The sequence below is a fragment of the Parasteatoda tepidariorum genome, chromosome 8 (genome assembly GCF_043381705.1).
Source record: "Parasteatoda tepidariorum isolate YZ-2023 chromosome 8, CAS_Ptep_4.0, whole genome shotgun sequence".
NCBI lineage: Eukaryota > Metazoa > Arthropoda > Arachnida > Araneae > Theridiidae > Parasteatoda > Parasteatoda tepidariorum.
In genome coordinates, this window is record NC_092211.1 from 75803089 (window position 1) to 75825159 (window position 22071).

Genomic DNA, 22071 nt, shown 5'->3' on the forward strand with positions numbered 1-22071 from the left:
ATTACAAGACTACGGAGTTGAACATTAGTAGTCGTAAATCCAAATTTAGGACGGTTGTTCAACGAGAGATATAAAATAATGCTTATTTTTCATGACCTGACATATTATAAAATAACGAGTCATTTTAGGGGGAAAAGCACAGAAGCCGGTCAAAAAGCCATCTTTTTATGAATTGATCAGCGATTGTGCAGATACTAAAATTTAGAGGACAACGCGAAGATGCAATCAGGGTTATGACGGGATTCGAACTCGTTATCACCACGATACAGATCTTTTGGCGGGTTATACCGCTCGGCCATGTTGGCCTCACATTTATAAAGACTTGTTTTTTTCGCATTTTGGCATTATCCGTGTACTTGTATGTTGTTCATGAACTGAAATGAAGAACTGTTTATTCAGCGTCAATCTGCGAATGCGAAGAAGTTTGTTTATTATTATTCGTATTTTTATTAGGAACGAAGCATAAGGTATAAAATATTGATAGTTTTCTACTTTAAATCTCAGCTTCATTATGGCTGATCCATTGAGTTTTCTTCGGAAGTACAATGTAAATAAAAAGCCAATTAATGAAAGAAATAACCAAATTATTTTTGGGGAATATTCATGGCCTAAAACAGTGAAAACTAACTATCTTGTATGGGGGTAAGTTATCTTTCTTTATAAATTAATTTCATATGGTTTTATATTAAATTCATTTAATTAAAGTACTGTAGAACACGATTATAGTGTTTAACTTTCGATTTCTCTTCTACTGTAAACAGCAACCTTGACACTTCAGTTGTAAAAATTAAAGAATTTAAGTTATAACTATGTAGTTTTTGCTCTTAAATCCGCCTTAAAATTTAATTCTTAAGACTTGGATTGTTAGATTGTTTTTTAATTTTTTATATACTTAGTTGATAAATGTTTATTATTATTTTTAACAAGTAATACGATTTCCTCTAATTGAAGACAATTTAATTACCTATATGTTTGAAGATCCGTTTGATTAGACTCTAAACTTAGTTTCAATTGTGTATAAATTTTTCCCTAATTGATTATTTTGACAATATGGTATAATTACTTAATCTGAGCCATTGGGTGTTTTGAGGTGCTTAAAATATGTTTCATTTAGCATAAGGAATATAAGGATGCAATTAGTGTAACTAATTTATTTAATTTTTGCTTTAATTAGAGTCGAACCTCAATCCATCGTTCCATCATCTTTTGTTTTTCTGTAGGTTTTTTCTTGCTTTAATGGCCTGTCACAGTTACTATCCTTATAATTTTACTCAAACCCGTTTAGATCGTTTTTGAAATTGGCAGATTTCTGCCTCCAGAAACTCTATCGACATTTTCCGAAATATTGAAGTGAATTTGTTTTGTGAAGAAAAACAGTAACTCCTGATGGTTATGAGGATAAAGAAAATGAGGATTTCTTTTGGTACAAGGAAAACACCTCAAACAGCACATTTGACATTCATTTATTAGCTCTAAAAATATTGACAGTTAAGGGTTGTTGGTTTAGAAAACGGTTGCAGAAGATGAAGATAGGCACGGAGGATACCGGTGGAGGCAATGGACTTGGCCTACATCAGGTCTCGACTTGTTTGAAACTACAAGAAACTTTATGTATTCATCGGAACTTACAGGAAATGAACAGCAAATGTTGAAAATTTATTGTTTACGGTTAATAGAAAAGATTGTTTTTAAACCAGAATATCCAAATATATTAATTAAGTAAATATGTTCTATTTGTCCTACTTTTGCATCCTCAAAATTTTTGCATTAAGTTCGTAATTTATTCAATATTATTCAATGTGATTTTTTTAGTTTAATAATTAAATTATTTGTTTTCAAATTCATTACTTCTTTATTATTTTTCACGAATCTTTAAGTCATAGTTTGATATTTTCAATTGTCCCGAATTCGTCGTTTTCCTGCATCTATCGTTAGTAATGTATGGTTCTTTTAGAAACGATTGATCGAGGTTCTACTGTATTTATAATAAAAATTATGAGCAAAAATATAACTATATGTTTGTTAACTGTAGAAAAAAGTTTTTTATTTTTAATAAAAACTAAAAAGCTTACGCACGTTTTCTTTTTCAATATATTTAGATTTCTAACATTTCTCTATAGAAAAATACTGTTTTACACTATAAATTACACATTATTCATTCTTGAAATTACATTTCTTTAATATTTTTTTAAAATAAAATTTGAATAAAAAAGCCTTTAATAGAATATTTTGTTTTAATTCTCAGAATTGTATTGGTATCAATTTTATTTCATGTTAAAAGTGTTTTCACAGAATTTATTGATTTAAATTTTCTATTGCAAAATATGTAGTTTCCAGATTGATTTTGATTAGTGGTCACAAACGGATCATACGAGGGCTACTGTGATTAAATTGTTTTTATTTCTCTTAATTTTTTATTGTTTTTATTTCTTTATTTTTTGTTACATTAAAATTAAATTTTTTTGTTATGGAATTTCTGCATTGTAATTTGTGCCAAAATTATCACCAAGCTTAGGCGACATCCAGGCAATGACCCACAAGAATCTAAAAAAATTATTATAGAATCGAAACTCAAAGGGTATGACTCGTAGCCACTTCAGGCAAACATCTACATATTTTATTTTTGGCACTCTAGTGCCAAATGAAGACATGACTGATCATGATTATGGATTGTAGTTGGCATGACAGATCACAATGTGGAAATATCCCCAATATTTCGAGTCAAGTTATCTTTTTTGATATCAAAGTATAAATAAATTTGAACAGCAACTGTAATTTAGGTTAGGCAGTTATAAATGAGGTAGTAATTTTTCTATATTTTTATCAATATTTAGAAATTTTAAATGAGTAATTCTTATAGTAAAACTGGAAACACCCAAAAATAGGTTCTTTATTTAATTACTTTTATTCATAAATATTTTCAGGTTTTTGCTGTTTATTTTTCCATTGTACCAATTATAGTTATATTTGTATTTTTAGCTCTGGGAAAGAAGGGACTCCAAAGGAATATTACACACTAGAGTGCCTGCTTTTTCTATTAAAGAATGTGACATTGTCTCACCCTGTCTATGTCAGACAAGCTGCTGTAAGTATATAATTTGTACATTAAATAAATGTACTAATTATTTAAATTGATATATTACTTAAAACAACATTATTATGAATATATATATATATATATATAAAATCATTTACTATAATTTAGGCTGAAAACATTCCTGTAGTACGTCGTCCGGATCGTAAAGTAAGTTTTAAATTATTTTACTGATTGTCTTTTTATGCATTGTACAATCTGGATTATTATTTTTAAGTATTTTATAAGGTTTTCATTAACTTAATTTAAATTGTTGTGATTTCCTTGAGTATTTAATAATTTTGATTAGTGTGAAGAAATAAGTTATTACAGTCAGCTAATGGGTAATTTTTCTTCAGGAATTATTGGCATACTTAAATGGAGATACTAGTACTGTTGCTAGCATTGATAAAAGTGCACCCATTGAAATCCCCACAACAGGTAAAGTAATAGCTAAAAATTTGTTTGAAAAATTGAGTAACATAATCTTTATTCTCTTATTCACCTTCAAATTATTATAAATTTTAGTGCGTTTATTTACTTTATTTTCTAGGTTTCACATGTTTAAAGACTTTACAAGACATTTAAAGATTTCACATATTTAAAGACTTAAATTTGTTTTAGAAATTTGTTGCACTAATTTTATTGTTCTGTACGTAGGTTAGATTGTAATTTTAAAATTTTTTAAATTAAAAAAACTGAAATTGTCTGGTACAAAAAGTTTTAAAAATTAAATATTGAAATTTCCAATTTACTTGTTGTGCTTTTTTTGGTGTTTTAGAATTGATTTTATTTATAATTTTATAATTTATCGATAATTAAATTTTAATATAATATTTTGTTAGTTCTTACTTTCTCTATTTTCCTGATTTATTTCATCATCTCAGCATTTAAATCTGTTTGTTGAACTTATTTGCTAATGTAATTTTTTGCTTTTTTTTTTTTAATTTTATTAACTACTAATCTTCAATCATTATGGGGTTGAGGACCTTATTAGTTTTAAGTTCTAATAAATAGCCATAAATAATTTTGATGCATACCATATCATGAATTATGTAATTGTAAAATTCGATTCTTTTCCTTCTTAAGTTTGTCTACCACATTAAAATTTTGGTTCACTAAATGAATACCTAAGTGGTCCTGTTGGACCACTAAGTTTTCATTGCTGGTGTGAACCCTAAATATTAATATAATTTGTAATTTGCATATTTACTTCATTTTTTATGTTTCACCCATGTGTATATTTTCAAATTTAATATATATATTTTTCTAATGTTTTAAAATAGTTTTTCTCTGCAAAATTTCTAACAATATTAATATTTATAGACAGTTTAGGCGATGATTTTCTAGAGTCTCTAATAAATCCTTGAAAGCTGTATTAAGTTTAATAGATAACTATTTGACACTGTTTAGGACACTCTGGCTTAATCACATTTACATAATATGTTAAAATGCTAATATGTGATTTTTTAAATTTTTTTAATTAAGCTTATTTTATTGCTAAATTATTTATGTTGCTTTCCTGAGAACTTGATTTGAAAGTACGATTTTGGCAGTATGCAATAAAATTATTACACAAAGCATCCTTAAAAACATAAAACTTGAGCATCTAACTAGCATAAGTATAAAAGTTACTTTATTCAAGTATATGAAAATATCAACATTCAATATTATTAACAATACAGATAAAATGTGGTTTCATTATAGCTTTGTATCATTTATCGAAAATATATTTTCAGGATTTTTTATTTTATTAAATTTGGCCCAAATGTTACTGAAATATTTGTATAGCTCTGAAAATGCTTTATTTAAAGAATAAAATTGTATCAAAGTTAAAAAACAAGTGAACTTATATTGCATAGTTGAATGTTATTTATATATATTTTTTTTTCTAGTTAAACATGTTTATGAGGAACAGAATCAGCAAGAAGTTGTCAAAAAGCCTAGACTTGAGGTAATGTTAACGAAATTTCACAGAAATGTGTTTTTTCATTTTTAAGTTGATGTTACTCATAATTATTTTCAATAATCAGTTCTTTGACGATTTGTTATTAAAAGAAAATGGTTTGATCATTAAGCAGAGCTACTGAAATTTATTGCTTGTTAATCCTTTATTCAGTTGTATAGATTATCATGATTTATTTTTTGAACATTCACAAATGTCATTTATAGTAGCTAAACCTAGTTAATCCAGAATATTTTTTACAAAGTTTAAAAAATTAAGGGACTTCTAATAATGGTGTGGGTGAAGGTTTCAAATGGCCTAATTTGCTTATTATTTTCCAAATGTGGTTCATATGTTATAACATGGATTTCAAATAACCTCTAATAACAATGGTAATAGGAAGTAAATTATGTGCAGAAATATATCTCATAAAATACTCAACAATCACTTCAGGTTTTAGATAAAGTAGTTGAAATCCATATTTCTTGTGTATAAAGTAAAATGTGTTTTTATAATTAAGATGTTTTAAGCCTATGTATTCTTGAATAGAAGTTTCACTCTTGAAATTAGAGTATTTAATATAATAACAAACTGATTAGTTTTTTGTGTATGAAACATATATATATATATATATATATTGTTTTGGAAGGCCTTTCTATTTTTCATTTCACATTAGATTTTTTTTAAAATTAATATTAATTTGTTATACTTTGGAAACCTGATTTTTATGTTTTCCCTCAGACTGGCATTTAACAACGCATGAAAACGTAAATATTGTGCTAAAAAAATATAATAATTTTTTTAAAAATTGACACGAGTTAAAATTTGTTTTTAGATGCAATTTGAGCAACATCCCTCTTAATATTTACTATTGTGTAAATTTACTTTTCAGTTTGTACTAGAGAAACGTTTTGTCTCAGAGTTTTTATGCTTTGAAACTTTTAATTAGTTGTGGGTATATCCTGTGGGTATAATGTGGGCATTAAAACAGATATTGAATTAATTGAACAGTAATGGGATGTGTGTTGCAGTCGATATACATGTCATCAACTTCGGAAGATCTTCATTCATGCAATATTATTCCAAAGGGTCAATGTTCCCAGTGAATACAGAGGAGCCTGCTTTATTAAACCCATTTCTAAACCCATTCAGGGTTCCCAGAACTTTTCTTTTTGCTTTAGAAGCATCTTTCAGGCTACTGTAATCAAGAAAAAGAAATGATTATCTAGCCAGTTGTTTTGTGTAGCAATTTTTAATTGATTAGAGGATTCCAAGGTTGCAGTTTGCTGGAAAAAATTCCACTCACAACTTTTACTAATCTCCCATACTTCCTTTAACTACCTTTCCCGTACTTTGCCCACCACTCTTTTGATTTTGACTCAGGGGGAAATCCCCTACCTCAGACAGAAGGACAATCAGGTAGAATGCAAAGAGTGTCTGAACAGTTTCAAACGGCTATTAAACAAGTCTCTCTCTCTTTTTTTTTTTTAAAAGGGGAAAGAAAGAACTCGGAAAAAACTTACATCAGATTTGTTGAGGAAAAATGAAATTGATCTGTTAGAAAAACGAGTAATGCAGGATTTTTTTAAAAAGGGTAGTGTAAATTCTGGGATATTTTAATTATCGATGTAGGCAATTTTCACAGATCAGCAAAACATGTCGTAAGAAACGGGATAACGTTCAAAGTGGACAACATATAAGTTTATATCATTCCACTGTATATTGTTTTATGAAAATTATTTAGAACTTCTTCCTACAAAAAAGAAAATATTCTCGATTTTTTTTATTAAAAATACATATTTGTTGTTAAGAATTTAAGTTTTCTTACTTTTTCTAGCTATAAATTTTACATCAATTTTATTTGCCTGATAAGTTTATTTTAAAAGCCCTTTATTAAAGGCGGTTTACAACAATGATTGCTGTATTAAGATTCATAAAATAAAAATGTCTTGTTTTTTAGTGTGAATATTGGAACTCACGCAAGAGGCTCATTACATTTTAAATATCATTCAATATATGTGTGTTAGAGTGTGTATATGCATTTCTATGACGTTTCTAGAAGGTAATGTTTATCAATTTGTGTAGGAAGGTGAAGTACAAAGAGCTAAAGATCAGCTGGCTGCAAGGCTTGCTTCACCCAAAGAAGCATCTGTAACTACCGAACACATACGGTGGGTTATTACAAATGAAATATTTTACCTGTACTTTCAATGGTTATTTTTTCATCTGTACTATTTCTTATTTTAATAGTGTCACTCTACTTATTCCATATTTAAGTGCTACTAGCCTTTGTTTTTATTATTCTACAGCTTTATTCCAAGTTTCTTGCGATATTTTATTCATGTAACAACATTTTTATTTGATTATTTCTTTCACAAGATTTATCTTGTGAATAAAAGAAGCAAAATTTGATATATAGTTAATTTAAAATTAATATTTGGTTTAGTTAGTTTGAACCAAAATTGTTTTTGAAATCATTTTATTATTTAATATATGATTTTAAAATGATTGTATTGATGAGATGAAGTATTTAAAGTAATTAAAATTTAGTATCACACAATTGTTAAGTAAGTAGAAAACTTATGTATATGTATAATGGATCCTTCTTTTCCTTAGTAGGTAACCAATCCTGTTTAGGAAAAAATAAATTCCCAGAAGTAAAGAAAGTTTTTTGGTTTTATTCAGTACAAAGTTTCAAATTAACGATATGAATATTTAAACCAAGTTCAGAACAAAATTTTTTATGCTATCGTGTTCCGGTTGCTTAGGTTATATGTGCTTAGGTCATATTAATAAGTTTTCGGGCAAATCAGTGGTTTCAATTATTTAATATTTAAAATTATTGTTAAATTTAAAAGCTCTCCAGTAATTTTTTAAGCAACATTGCTAGCATTTATGTTTAGTTTTCTGTTAAATTTGAATTGATTGACCCTTTAAAATTTAAAATACTCTGTTATTATTTGCTAAAAATTTACTTTGTTTATTGTTTTAATTTTGTAAAAGTTATTTCTGCAAAGTTACTGAATAATATGCCTGTTAATCTGGTTTTATTTTTAAATTGTTAGATGCTATAGAAAATTGTTGTGGTTATAAAAACTAAGCATTGAAAGTTAATTTGAAATTAGAAAATTTTTCTCTGTTAGTTGCAAACAATTGGTTAATTTTAGTGAAAGTTTATTTTATAGTTGACTTCTTTTGAATTGATCTTATTATTTAAATATTTTATTTTTATAATGTCAGATGTAATTTTTGTTGGATTGGTTGCTGTTATAAAGGCTAGATGTCTTTCGTATGGATACTAAGAGTTAGAATTATGGTTTATAATTTATTTGGAATTATGAAACATTCCTCTTGATTGCAAAGTAATACATCTATTTTTTTTTCATATGTTTCTTCCATAATTGGCAGGTCAAGAGCTGATATTAAAATTTTTTTTAAATTCTTTCTGTAGGTCTTTATCAGATGCTATGTCTGTGGAAATGATTGCTGCTATTAAAGCTAAGCGTCTTGCTAAAAAGCGTTCTACTATTAATATTGATGATGAAGTGCCTGCCAATTATACTGACATTCAAAGAATTTTGGATTATGATGTAGATGTAACTAGAGATATTATTAGTCGAGAAAGACAATGGAGAACAAGAACTACTATTCTTCAAAGCACTGGGAAAGTGAGTAATAATATTTTAATACCAAATTAATTTTTGCTGAATAAGTCTAGTGAATTGTTTAAACTGTTTTTCTTTTTCTATATTATTGTGATGAATTGTTGAAAACTTAAATTTTTCTTACTTCATTTTATGAGTAAAATTGAAAAGATTTTCTTAGTTTTTATTACTTTTTTATGTTTTTAATTTTTATTATTTTTCATTTAAAGAAATATTATTTCTTTTTTGCTGTACTGTGATTTTATACCATTTTGAGTCATTATCATATGGAAATTGCCCTTGAACCATTTTTAAACCTGGGCAATTTTAACCTGGGCAAATTTCTTTGTTTATTAAATTTGAAACAAACTGGAAAATAAATTTATTAGTTACCTGATGTTCAATTATAAATTCCAAAATTATATTTCATTAATTGTTACAAATATTTATGACCAATTTAATAGTGAATGATTTAACATTAAAAATGACATTCAATACTCACCTAAAATAATATTAAGTATGTTTCTATAGAGAATCTCAATTCCCATCTGATATGCATTTCCTCTATTAAGATCCTAAATAAAGGTATCTTTTATAAGGCAAATCCAAACACTATAAAAGAGCTTTAGCACTTTATAGCACTTTATACTTAACTGAAGTCTAATGTTAGTACATAAACTTTTTAATTCTATGTTGTTACTTACATGAATAAATTCTCACAATTGTTTAAAACTTATGTTTGCAAGAAAGGACAGATAAAAATAATTTATTAAAATTTGAAATTTTCATTTTGTAGGGGTTAAAATATTTCTTTAAAATTACTAGCATAGCTGCCAAAAAATGGATTTTTCAGTAAACTTCTAAATATTGCTAATAATTTTTTGTATATATTACAAAAGTCCCAAAAATTACGAAAATTTCAGAAAAAAGCAACCCTTTTTTGTTAAAATCAGTATCACTGCTAAATAAGAGAGTGGTTCTCAATTTATATAATGAAATAGAGCCTGCAGTAATTTATTTAAAACTTTTCCATTTTAGATGTTCTAAGATTTTATGAATTTTAAATTTTTTTTAAAAAATCCGGAAGGTTTTATATTTAAATCAATTAAAAGATTATGTTTAGAACTATCTTTTAACAGGCAGCTGATGAAGTTTTTAAATTACTTTTATTGTTACATATGAATAGGATGCTGAATAGATCTGTTAATTTTCTTGTTTTTTTTTGTATAATCAAGATGCAAAAAGTAAGTTTTAATAGCACCAAAGCACCTGGAATTTTTTTTTGAAGAAAATATATAAGAAAAATGTAGGATTGACTTGAGGTAGAGCAATTTTTTATCAATATAAATAAACCTGTTTTTATTATTTCATATAGTCATTCACATTTTTAAAAAAAAACTATTTTTCTTCTGAAATAATTTTTATAATTTTTCTTTTGTTTTATTGTGTTTAAATAGAAAGAATTCATATTTTCATTGAATGTTCTGAAAGAAACAGTTTTATCAATTTAATTTAATTGTTGTTTGTAAACAGTGTTTCTGAGAAAAAAGTTATATTAAGATATATGGATAAGATATATATTTATTTACCATTACGCTTTTAAAGAACAAAGCAAGAATGAACTTTTTACTCTATTTCATATTAATAATCATCAAGTTTACTGGCTCTTATAACTTTAACTTAATTAATGTTATCAAATTGAATCTTTTAGAAGGTTTATTTTATGAAGTTGATTAACATGAGTTTTTTTAAAGCTTTCAGATGAGTTAAACTTTTTAATTAATCTGTTATGTACCTAAAAGATGGTTTAAGCAACATCTTAAATCAATTTCAGTTTTTTTTTATTGATTGAATTACAGACTATTGTATTTTGTGAATAATTTCTCAAGTTGCACTTTCTTTATTTTTAGAATTTCCAGAAAAGCCTTTTCCCTGTTCTTCAGAGCATTAAAGCTCGAGAAGAAGGTGGTCATAAATTAAAGGTTGAAACTGTCCAAACACCAAGGGTATGGTTATTATGATTGTTTAAAATTAAAAAGTTAATTTATCGATTAATATGTATTAATCTCTAGCTGTTTTTTTTCTTTCTTCAGGCTACTCCTGTTCGACCAACCACACAGCCAGTTGTGTATAACAGATACGATCAGGAAAGATTTAGAAGCAAAGAAGGTAAGACTTTTCACTTTAATCTTTATTTTTAAAGGATAAAATGCTAGTTTTTTTAAAGATGTATTTGTACTACATATAAATATTAATGTACTTTGTGTAATTTCATTACACACCCGAGTAAGAAAAAAAAAAAAAAACTTAGACACATCCCTTTGGCAGACAGAATCTTTTGGTGTGCAGAACTATTCTTTTAATCTAAGCATCATGTTTGTTCATGTGGAAGATTTAACATTTGAGTAACATTGTGAAATTTTGGCTTGTGCCTTTACTTTTTCACTCTTTCTGCGGCATTGTCAAAGGCTAAAGCTCCCTATAAGTCATTAATTTAATTTTAAAATTCTATATAAGTATCTAATTATAGGTTGAATGACTTATGTATGACTCGCAAGTGTATATTGTAATATGTACTCAATGCATTCATATGTATAACTCATATGTATGCATTCTTTGAATCATAGCATGTATGTAGGAATCTTATGCTATGATTCAACGAATGCATTTAGTAATGAAGCAGTGAAGTGTTATGAATAATGAAACTAGTGAGCAATATGCATATTCTTGGATAAAGTTTATGTGTAGAATCATTGATCAAAAAGTTGATTTTATCTTTTTTGTTTGAAAAAATATACTTCATATTCTAATATTTTCTCTAGCTTTTCTGACTGTGAATTATTAAGACTTATGTTGAAACTATATTTACTGAAAGAGCATATTTATATTTCTTTTAAGCAATATTTTATTTTTATTTAAAAGATACCAAAAACATTGTAATTGCTGAGAAACAAAGTTAAGAACTTCCTAGTTGAGTACATTGTTGCCAAACTTCACTATGTGTTTTGCTCTTAGATAAAGTATAAGTGTAAAATCATTATCATGACTTTTTTGTCACGCCTTCTATTTTGTGCCTTATGTAATTCTTACTGAAATTATTTATTCTTAAGATTATTTTTAATTCAAAAAATCATAATATGTTAAACAAATAAGGTTAAAATAATGTGATTTAGAAAAAAACCCCCAAATTTAATGCTATTAAGTTTATCATTTATATTGATGGCGTTTTTATGATAATCTAATTTATAATTTATTTTTAAGAAACTGAGGGTTTCAAGATTGATACTATGGGGACTTATCATGGTATGACACTTAAATCTGTAACGGAGGGAAGTCAACCTAAACGCCCTGTTACTCCAGTGCAACCAGTAGAAAAGCCTCTTCCAGTCACAAGCTCTTCTCGTCAACCAACCAAAAGAGGTAGGTAACTCTTTTCATGTCCATTTGATATATCCCTGTAAAACATATAATCTAATTCAGCATTTATATAACATTCTGTAGAAGAGCCGAAAATAAAGTAAATTTTAAAATATGAGATGAATGCATGAACCTTGTCTAGAATGATTTTGGATTTTACTAAATCTTCAGACTATTATTGTTTGTTTCAATATTTTTGTTTCACCTGGAGGAAAAATGCTTTTTTTCCCCATCCCATTTTAAAATATCACCATGAAAGAAAGTAATGTGACATTATTTTAAAAACTAAGCAATCTTTTTCAAAATTATACTTTCATGCTGCTTTTCATTGCATTATGCCTAAAGTTAAAAAAGATCAGACATTGTCAGGGGTCTGTTTAGAAGAAATTTGGGTCCGTTAATGAACCCTTCACAAAATATCTTTTCATAAAAACGGACACTTCGCAAAATATTTTAACTTAAAAACAGATCCTTCACAAAATAATTCATCTTTATAATCGAACCCTTCACAAATTTGTTTATCTTCATTATTGTTTTGTTAATCGAATTAACCTTTCCCAGAAAGGGGGGGGGAGACAGATGTAAACGAATTAAGTTTTGTCTTTGGCAGACGCTTCTTCCTTTATTCGTCTGAAATGAATATTCTGCTGCAGCAGTATTGGCTAAATACCAAATATTTGTTTGTTGCATTGCTAATTTAGTAGCAGCAATTGCTGCTTATTTTTTAAAATTTAATTTTTTTAAACTATAATTTTACAGTGTTGAGCACAATCTTGTATGTCTTTACAATTTAAAAACTCCTTGAAAAAGTTTTTTGCAATAACAGGACCCTATTTGCACAAATTGACAAAAGCATGACCCTGGTTGAAAGAATTTGATTTAACGTTTATTTTATATTCACAAATTATGAGTACTTTTTTCACAATTTTACAAAACGAACCTTTCGCAAAATGTCTGGACGGACCCTTGATTGTGTAGAGTAATCATGCACAAAATAGCTTGCTGAATGATCATGCATAATCTAGCTCAATGTATGATGAATGAAAATATTTTGTATTTTAGTTTCCAAAACTCCTATTATTATAATTCCTGCTGCCACTACTTCCCTCATCACGATGTACAATGCTAAAGATCTGTTGCAAGATTTAAAGTAAGTTGTTTTATTGTTATAATACTTAAATAATTGTTTTTTAATAATATATTCTACTTTCAGCAACTCATTCTTATACAATGTTGCTTTAGATTATTTGACCGTGACAGGAGTTGCATACACACGCTTATTGATGAGGCCAGTGGGTTTTTTTGCTGTTAAGTCTAAATCAATGAAATCACTGAAATATGAATGCATTCTATAATGTACTCCAAAGTAGATAAACAGTATATATTTTTTATTTAAATACAATATTTACTTAGGTCTTATTTTTGTTTAACCCCTTCCTTCTCGCTCCCGTGAGAATGACAGGGTGAGGTTTCGCCCTCTTCCGGGCGGGAGTGTTCAGTAGTAACGCAGTTATGACCGTTTTCTTAAAAATTAACCGATCCTTAAGGGTTTAAATATACTTTTACAAAATTTCTGCTATTTTGAGTCCAGTTAAACCTTTTCAATGGTAAAACAGATAAAATTGGCACCTACAAGATCTGACTATCATTTGAGAACTAGTCAAGAAATTCAAATATGCAACACTCTAGCAAAAATATCTTACTATAAATTGTCCACTTACTATAAATAAAAACCCCATGCTTGTTTTAAAGCATACAATTTGGTAACATTCCTCTTATGTTTATATGATCAAAATCCACGTGAGTCATCTGTCTCTCATTTCTAGTAGAAGATCAAATCTGCATGTGTCTCAAAGCCTATGGACATACAATGTCATCTTGTGCCAAATATTATTGTTTTTAAAATGTCCCAGAGCACTGTCATTAATGTGTGATGGCCAGAAGAGAACAAGAAATCGATATGACAAGCATATATGTTAACAGGTGGCTAAGAGCGTTTCATGCCAGCATGTATACATGACATTCAGCATTAAAGGTTAAGGGTAATAACAAAGCATAATGTGAGTGCTTTTAACTCAAGGCAATGCTTTTAACTCAAGGCAATGCTTTTATTTAAAACTATATGTATTTCCTTGCTGTAACTTTTCATGTATTAAAAATTAGATTAGAAAAAAAAATGATAATCACTAAATAATGGTTGTATTGATATTGATATTTTGTGACATTGTCATAATCAGGAATTGAAAATTTTACTCTTCAGTTATGAATAGCTGTTAGGTATTAACAACAGTCATGAAATAGCGTATTATTCACTAAAAGTGCTTTTTCTATGAGGACTAAGTCTTCAAAGAAAAGCTTTAATAGCTTGACAAAACCTATCATTTACAATTCATAAAATGCATTTGTGTAATGTGTTTAGATAACTCTCAAATAAAATTATGAAGAATTTTCTTGTGCAGGACAGAACACAGGCTAATTCAAAATTTTCAACTTAATCCTAATTTTTGTAAAAAGTTCTAGTAAAATTTTATTCCTGTAAAAAGATTTTAGCGAAATTTTATTTTGTGAATAATTTTTCTTATTTAACATAGCACTTACTATTTACAATTAAGACAATTACATATTTAAAATTAACTCAAATTTACATTGCTTTACAATACTTATAATTTGATTATTTTTTTTTGCAATTAAGCAAATAAATTTTTTGACAGCATACGATCATAAATGCTGTGTAGGTGGGGAAGGGTTTAAAAAATTTCTAAATGTTTTTCTTGCGATTTGCAAAATTTTTAAATCTTAGTTATTTGGATTTTGAATCTGTGACAGCTTTTCAGGGCCATTAAACGAAAATTTAAAGATTTTGGAGAAAGATTGCTCCTAAATTTAGATCATACCAAATTCATCCAGAGCATTTTTTTTACAGAAATTGTTGATGTGGGCATCATTACATTTAGGGTTAATAACAACAAAAATACGAAATGTGATGCATGATTTTTAAATCTCGCAAATGCGAATCCAGATGCTTGATTTTTGCAAATGCGAATCGAGATGCTTGATTTTTAAGTCAGGTGAATACGATTCGCAATGTGTGATTTTTGATTTTGAAAACCTGTAAATATTGTCAATAGGAAATGCAGTGCATGATTTTTAGAGAGCGTAAATGCACATTGCGATGTGTAGTTGATAAATTGCGAGAAGAACCATAACATGAATTTTAAATCTCGTGATTAGGACTCGCAACGAATGATTTTTAAATCTTGTAAATACGAATCGAGATGTGAAATTTTTAAATCACGTGAATACGAATAAGAACAGGTTGAGGTGCATGTCATTAAACTTGCACATGTTCATTGTACGATTCTGAAATATGCACACATATTGAATAATTTTTCTGCAAAAGGGCCATGTGCTTAATAAATATTTGCAAATGCTTTTATTCTTTTTGAGAATGTGTCAATTTTGTTAGGATTATTACAATTTTTGTGAAAGTACCAATAAATGGTAATAAATTTTTTCTTTATTAGGCTCTGTATTATAACTATTTAAAATGTTATATTATTTATTAGATATTTTAAAATTTAAATGAATTCAAAATGTCTTAGCTATATTTTTTTTAAAAGAAGAATTTATAATAAATTAAGTTTTTAAATTATTTTAGATACGTTGATACAAATGAGAAAAAGATGCAGGGCTGTAAGAGAGAAAATGAAGTTCTAATTCAAAGAAGGAAAGAAGGTGGCTTATCTGTCCCTTATCGAGTGATTGACAACCCATCTAAATTGGTAGATGATGAATGGTATGCTTGCATAAATATTCTATTAGAAGTTCTGCTAAATTGTTTTTAACTTGTGTTGCACTGTTGAGACTTACTATGAGCAACTTAACTTAAAAATGCAAGCAAAATGTCCTTAGTTTTTTATTTGAAAAAACATTTTTTTTCGCCACATGTTGCTCAATTAACACTGTTCAATCTTTGGGGGTAAAAAAAACTTCCAACCAAGGGCGCCGGCAGCGGTGTGCACTTCCCCCTCCCCCTCCTGTTTTTTTTTAAACAATTAAAGTGATACAGAAAAAAATTTTTGTTAGAAATTTTTTTTTTATCAAAAATATTTTTATTCAGAAACAAATAAGTAAGTAATTATTGATACATAACAATTAAAAAATTATTTAATCAAACAAGAATTGTAATCATTTTGTTAGCTGTCCAAATCTATTTATAACTTTTTCAATGAATTCTGAGTCATCTTTGATTCTTTTCTTATGCACAAACTACTCAATCTCTCGTGAGACATTGTAGACCGATTCCATGTTTTGATGAATCGCACATTGTACTAAAAGTGCGTTAAATTGTGCACGCAGTAGCTGGAAGAGTTAGGTCGATTTCGATTGCCTCCGCTGGAGCTGTATAAAACGGTATGGCCTGAATAACTAAATCGATGTATTCGAGGGATTCATAAGAATTTTCTCTATTGAAACAGACGAAAAAAATTAACAGATAAAAGTATATGTAATAACAAAACAAAATGTAATAACAGAATATTTTTTATTTTTTTTTGCGGGGGGAGGAGGGGTTAGTTTGTTAGAGGGTTGCACTCCCTGTTATATTATTCTGACGGTGCAATTGCCTCCAACACATGCTATATTCACTTCATGTTGCCTAATCTGATTTTCATGTTTTCTATCCCAACTGAACAACTTGAATAGTAAAAAAAATTTTTGTAGGAAAAAAATAAAAATTGTCCTTTAATCTTTATTTGAAAATAAAACATTGCATAGAGAAGCAGTTTAGAAAATGGTGTAATATACATTATTTGCTGAATTGATAGTATTTCCTATAAAAATATATTTAATTTAGTTTTAAATGAAATAACATTTGACATTGATTCAAGATGGCCTTGCGAAAGGAGTATGTCCAGTCTGATATTCTAGTTCAAAAGAGTCACAAAATTCTGGACGCTAAATATTTTTGCTACCTGTAAACTTGACTGAAGGTACTTCTCTGGAAAGGAGACACTTATTTCGTTTTTAAATGAAGACCAATCAACCAATGTGTTTAGTACAAAAGTATCTGTAATTCTTGTCGAATTACGAAAATGTTTTAATATCTGTTAATAATATGTTTTTATTTATGTTACTACTTATGGATGAAAAGAAAATACTTTTCTCTTAATATTTTCGTATGCAAGTTTCCTTAAAAATATAATGGGAAGATAATTTGAACGTTACTCATGGCTAGAAATTAGGAAAACTCTCTTGGTCGTCCAAAGGAGCTGTAACTAAAAGATATTGCTAGTCTGATATTCATTGATCCATTTTTATGTCTGTAGTAGATTTTTTTAATAAATAAGTTAAGTGGATTTTAATGAAAAATTACAATCCAACAAATACAAATGTGTTATGTTATAATCACGTTAAAATGTATTGTTTTGTGACAAAAACATTTTACCGTAATTAAAAACAGCATACTATATCTTTACAGTGATTGCTGGTTTGGACAGGGTGTGTAGAGTTTTTAAAAAGTGCTCTTTTTCATAGGGTGTTTTTAAAAAGTGCTTAATTTTCCCTTTTTCAAAATTAGATTTTTTCTTTACAATGTTGATTTTCGTTTCGAATTATGCAAAAAGACACAGTTCACATTGTTCTATTGAACGTTTTCATACTTAATTCAACCCCAATCTATTTCGGCGTATAGTCAGTCCGCAGCGAACGAAAATGCCATTAGTTTTACATGATTCAAAATTTCATGATTTTTGACAAATGTCAAAAACAATGCCAAAAGTTTTTATAACGGTTAAAACAAGATAAAACCGTCAATAGTCAAAAGCTTTCCAACCCTGCCTAATTATATTTTTTTAAAGTGCTTAAAAATATATTTTGAGTGCTTATTTTTTCTTGAATAATATGGCTACGCACCCTGTTTAGAGGACAACTGATAATTATCTATTTTATGAGTAAAATTTTAGTGGTTTCAGACCCATATTATTCCTCTTTACTCTAGGGTGTCTATGATAGCTTTCCATTTCGCTTCATTTGTGTGTTAATAGATCTCCCTTAATTTCAAGCCCTGTTATTTAATGTTGATATTCAAATTATAAATATAATTTATGCTATTTAAATTATAAATAAAATGAAAATATTCTTCTAGGGACCGAGTTGTTGCTGTGTTTGTGCAAGGTCCAGCATGGCAATTCAAAGGATGGCCATGGAATGGCAACCCAGTGGAAATATTTACGAAAAGTATAATTTTCTTAATTATATAGATATATATTTCGTATATTATATATATCCATGTGTATGTGTATATATATATAGGTGTCTTAAAATCTTAATACATTATATATATATGTATATTGAAAAAAACTATGTTACCTTTTGATAATTATTTCTCACTTTTCAGAAAGATTCTGTTATTTAATGTTAACCTACTCAACATATTAAATTTTTGGTACTGAATCATAAATAATGACCTAAAGATAAAATAATGAAATTTTTTTCTCTTTATATGTTTTCTTGAAAATAACAAAGGCTGTTGTCTGGTTAGAAATAATTTTGTTAACAAATATATATTTTTTATAGGAAAAAATAATTTTGTACATTATCACTTGGTTATCTTTCTCGGTAATAAGAGAGAATTCTTGCGTTAGTTTACAGTTTATTTTATGTCTTTTTCTTGCAAATGTTTTTTGTGGTTTCCATTTCATATCTCACTTTTCGTTATATTTTCGTATAAAGTTTTTTGTGTTTTCCATTTGATATCTATAGCTCTGTTAGATGCACAACATACTACTAACATAACATAACTACTAATAAACATAACTACTAACATACTACTGCATAAATTGATCTCAATTTTTGTATAAAGAATTACCATTTTAATCTAAGTGTAGAGTATTGAAAGTCTTGCTGCCTTGCGAAATTTTGTTTGTAATGTAAATTTTCTTGTTTTTGTTTTCTACTTACTTCTGTAAGCCTCATGCTATACTTTGTGGTGCATGAGGAGTTTTCAGTCATTTAAATAACAAATCTAAGTGAAGAAAATAGCACATACTTAGTTTAATTTTATCATAGTTGATATGTTTAATGTTGTAAATTGAGGACATGACCATTGTAAGTTTTTCAAATAAAGAAAAATATTTAATTGGATAATTAATTGTTCAACATATTTTTTTTTTACTATCTCCAAGTTTAAATTTTTTCTTCTTTTTTTGATTCTTCATTCATTTAATGCTAATTAATTTTGAACTTATTTATAAAAATTTGAACAAAAATATATTTTCTCAGAGACAGTTTTAAAATTATTTTTCAATTTTTTTTGCCATTAGAAAATTATGAAAATAAATTTATAACTCAAGTTTAGTACAACAGCTTCTTTTCAGTTATACTAGCTTCTATAAATTTTGTTTATTCTTTCAATGTCCCAACTAAATTAACATTTTAAATTTATTAATATTAACTTTTAATTTTAAATGTAAAGAAGGGTAACTAAAATATGTTAAAAACTGTTATCTTTCAGTTAAAGCATTTCACTTGAAATGGATTGAGATGAAATTGGATGCCAATGTTGGAAAGTGGGCTGTTCATGTGATTGAACTTAACAGAAATAAACGACATTTGGATAGAGCAAATCTATTGAAGTTCTGGGAAATTCTTGACAAGTAAGTACTATTTTGAAATATTGCTCTGTCATTTTACATAATTATAGTTATTGCATAATTATAATTATAGTTCACTACACTACTTATATGATAATAGTAATTATATTTAATTCAGTTCAGTGTACTACTGTTAATTATCACAAAAATTTTTTTTTTAGACTATGTTAAATTGTATAATTTAATACAAAACCTTATGAAATCTTAAATTAATTGATGCACGAACTTGAAAGAAAAAAATATGCTTAAGGATATAACATTTAAAAAATTCAACTTTAAAATATGACATCTATATTTCTATGTGACATCTACACAATCTAAGAACAGTATGACAATTTTAACATCATAGCCAATATTCAAAACTGAAAAAAAGAATTTTCCCTTGCAGCAGATTATTTAGTAAAATTGTCCTATATATTAGATTCTTTGATTGCATTTTTTTCAGAAATTATTTCCTCACAAGTCATTTGTATTTAGAAGTGAGTGATTAACAGAGTTATCCTAGTTAGTATTTAAATTTCGGTAAATAGTTTTTGACAGTCTGAAATTAAATAAAAGTAAACTCCGGTCACATTGGCTGCTAATGCTGCGAGGCATGGTAATTTCTTTTATGTGCATTCTAATTTTACATACAAAACTTTAAGATAGCGGTGCACAACGTTTTTGAGTGAAAGGCCACTTGCGCAGCAGGATGAATAACAGTGCCACACACATATTTAAATACATTAGTGGCAAATATGATAATTTTTATTATAAACATTAGTGTTCTAAACACTAATTTTTTTATCAGTAAAATTGAAAATATACTTATAGAAAAGTAAATTATTTTAATTATTAGAGTTTATTAAAAAATTTTATCAAATTGATATCTTAAATACATAAGTTGAAAGTACAAAGAAAACAAGAAAAAATAATAAATAAAATGCTTTTTAAAAATATATAAAAAATAAAAAGCTAGAAAAGTAAATAAGGAAAGGATATGTCATCAGCTTACACGACTATATCTGAAAAAAAAAAGAGAGTGTTTTCTAACATTGTATTAATATAGCCAAAGCAAAATCTATCAATACAATTGTGTAACTTTTTTTGTCTCTTTATTGAGTTATATATATTGGGGAAAAGAAAATTTGTTTTGTATTTTTTTATTTATTATATCACGTAATACAGAAGTTCATTTTAAAATAAATATATATTTATTAACATTATAGATTTACAGTAGAATCTGCAAATTAAGCATGTTGAAAAGTGATGTCACAACTATATGATTCAAAATGTTAGAAATTTTGTTCAGAAGTTTCCACAGATTGTGCACCCCTTCTTTAAGAGTGATATAAAGCCCACAAAAAAATGAAATAATTACATTAGTTTAAAATATACAAATATTTTATGTATGTCTACTGAATTAGTAAAAACAACTGCAAATATTCTGTTTTGACATAAATATTCAATTATAATATGTTGAGATTTGCCCTATGTTATAAACTAAATTCCTTGTTTTAAATGTATCTGCATCTGTTCTCACTGCTTACTTATTTGGATACTTTGTGATTGGTAAAAATGCTCTAGTATTAATAGGGATTTTTTCTTTTACAGCTACATGATAAAGCACAAGCCGAACCTTCGATTTTAAATTTGTAAATAGTTCTGCTGAATAGTCTACAAAATAGATTTTTAAAGAATTACCAGATACTTCTGCATACTTGCATATTGATGTATTATTATACTGTATATATTTGTTTTCTTGAATTTGAATAAATGTTTTATTGTTTAAAAAGTTTGTAGTATTTTTAAATTTGAAATATTTGGCTTATTTACATCCAAAGGCATTGATCCTCCAGTCTACTAACATAAGAGCCTCCATTTATTAGTTTGAATGTTTAAGTCACCATGTGATCCTGCCTCAATAAGGTCTTAAGGAGTAGACTAGTACTTCACTTAAACATTACTGTAAATCCATAATGATTATTCTGAGATATCTGCCATGATCATGCATCTTTGGCAGACATTAGAACTTTTTAGGAATGACTGGAAGTTAGTACAGACTTAGTGTGATTCTACAGCAGTGGTTCCCCAAACTTTTTTGACCCATGGAGCCCTTTTTATAGTCAAAACTTGCCCACGGACCCCCAAGTGAAAAACTGCTTATATGTACGGTATAAAAAAAAAAACATTTTGTTGAAATTATATCTTTTGTTCTTTGAGATTTTAAGAGTGTATTTATGTCCGGCTCAATGTTTGTGAGTACTAATTTCTAATCATTTATTTATTTTTTTGTGATGAGGTTCATTACGGCACTGAAACTGAGAAAACAATATCCTTTTCCCAAGTTTTGTTCATACA

At 27.4% G+C, this 22071-nt stretch overlaps 1 protein-coding gene across 1 annotated transcript; it reads left to right on the plus strand.

Moving 5' to 3' along the window:
- Positions 1-262: 262 nt before the first annotated feature.
- On the plus strand, positions 263-21505 carry LOC107449898 (cell division cycle 73 hyrax). The gene is made up of 15 exons (XM_016065568.3): positions 263-642; positions 2980-3085; positions 3206-3244; positions 3433-3514; positions 4969-5027; positions 7104-7189; positions 8470-8686; positions 10573-10668; positions 10756-10831; positions 11924-12082; positions 13142-13229; positions 15738-15875; positions 18225-18316; positions 19593-19734; positions 21325-21505. The coding sequence occupies exons 1-15, from the start codon at positions 512-514 to the stop codon at positions 21359-21361; spliced, it is 1548 nt and encodes a 515-aa protein (XP_015921054.1). The 5' UTR covers positions 263-511; the 3' UTR covers positions 21362-21505.
- Positions 21506-22071: the final 566 nt, after the last annotated feature.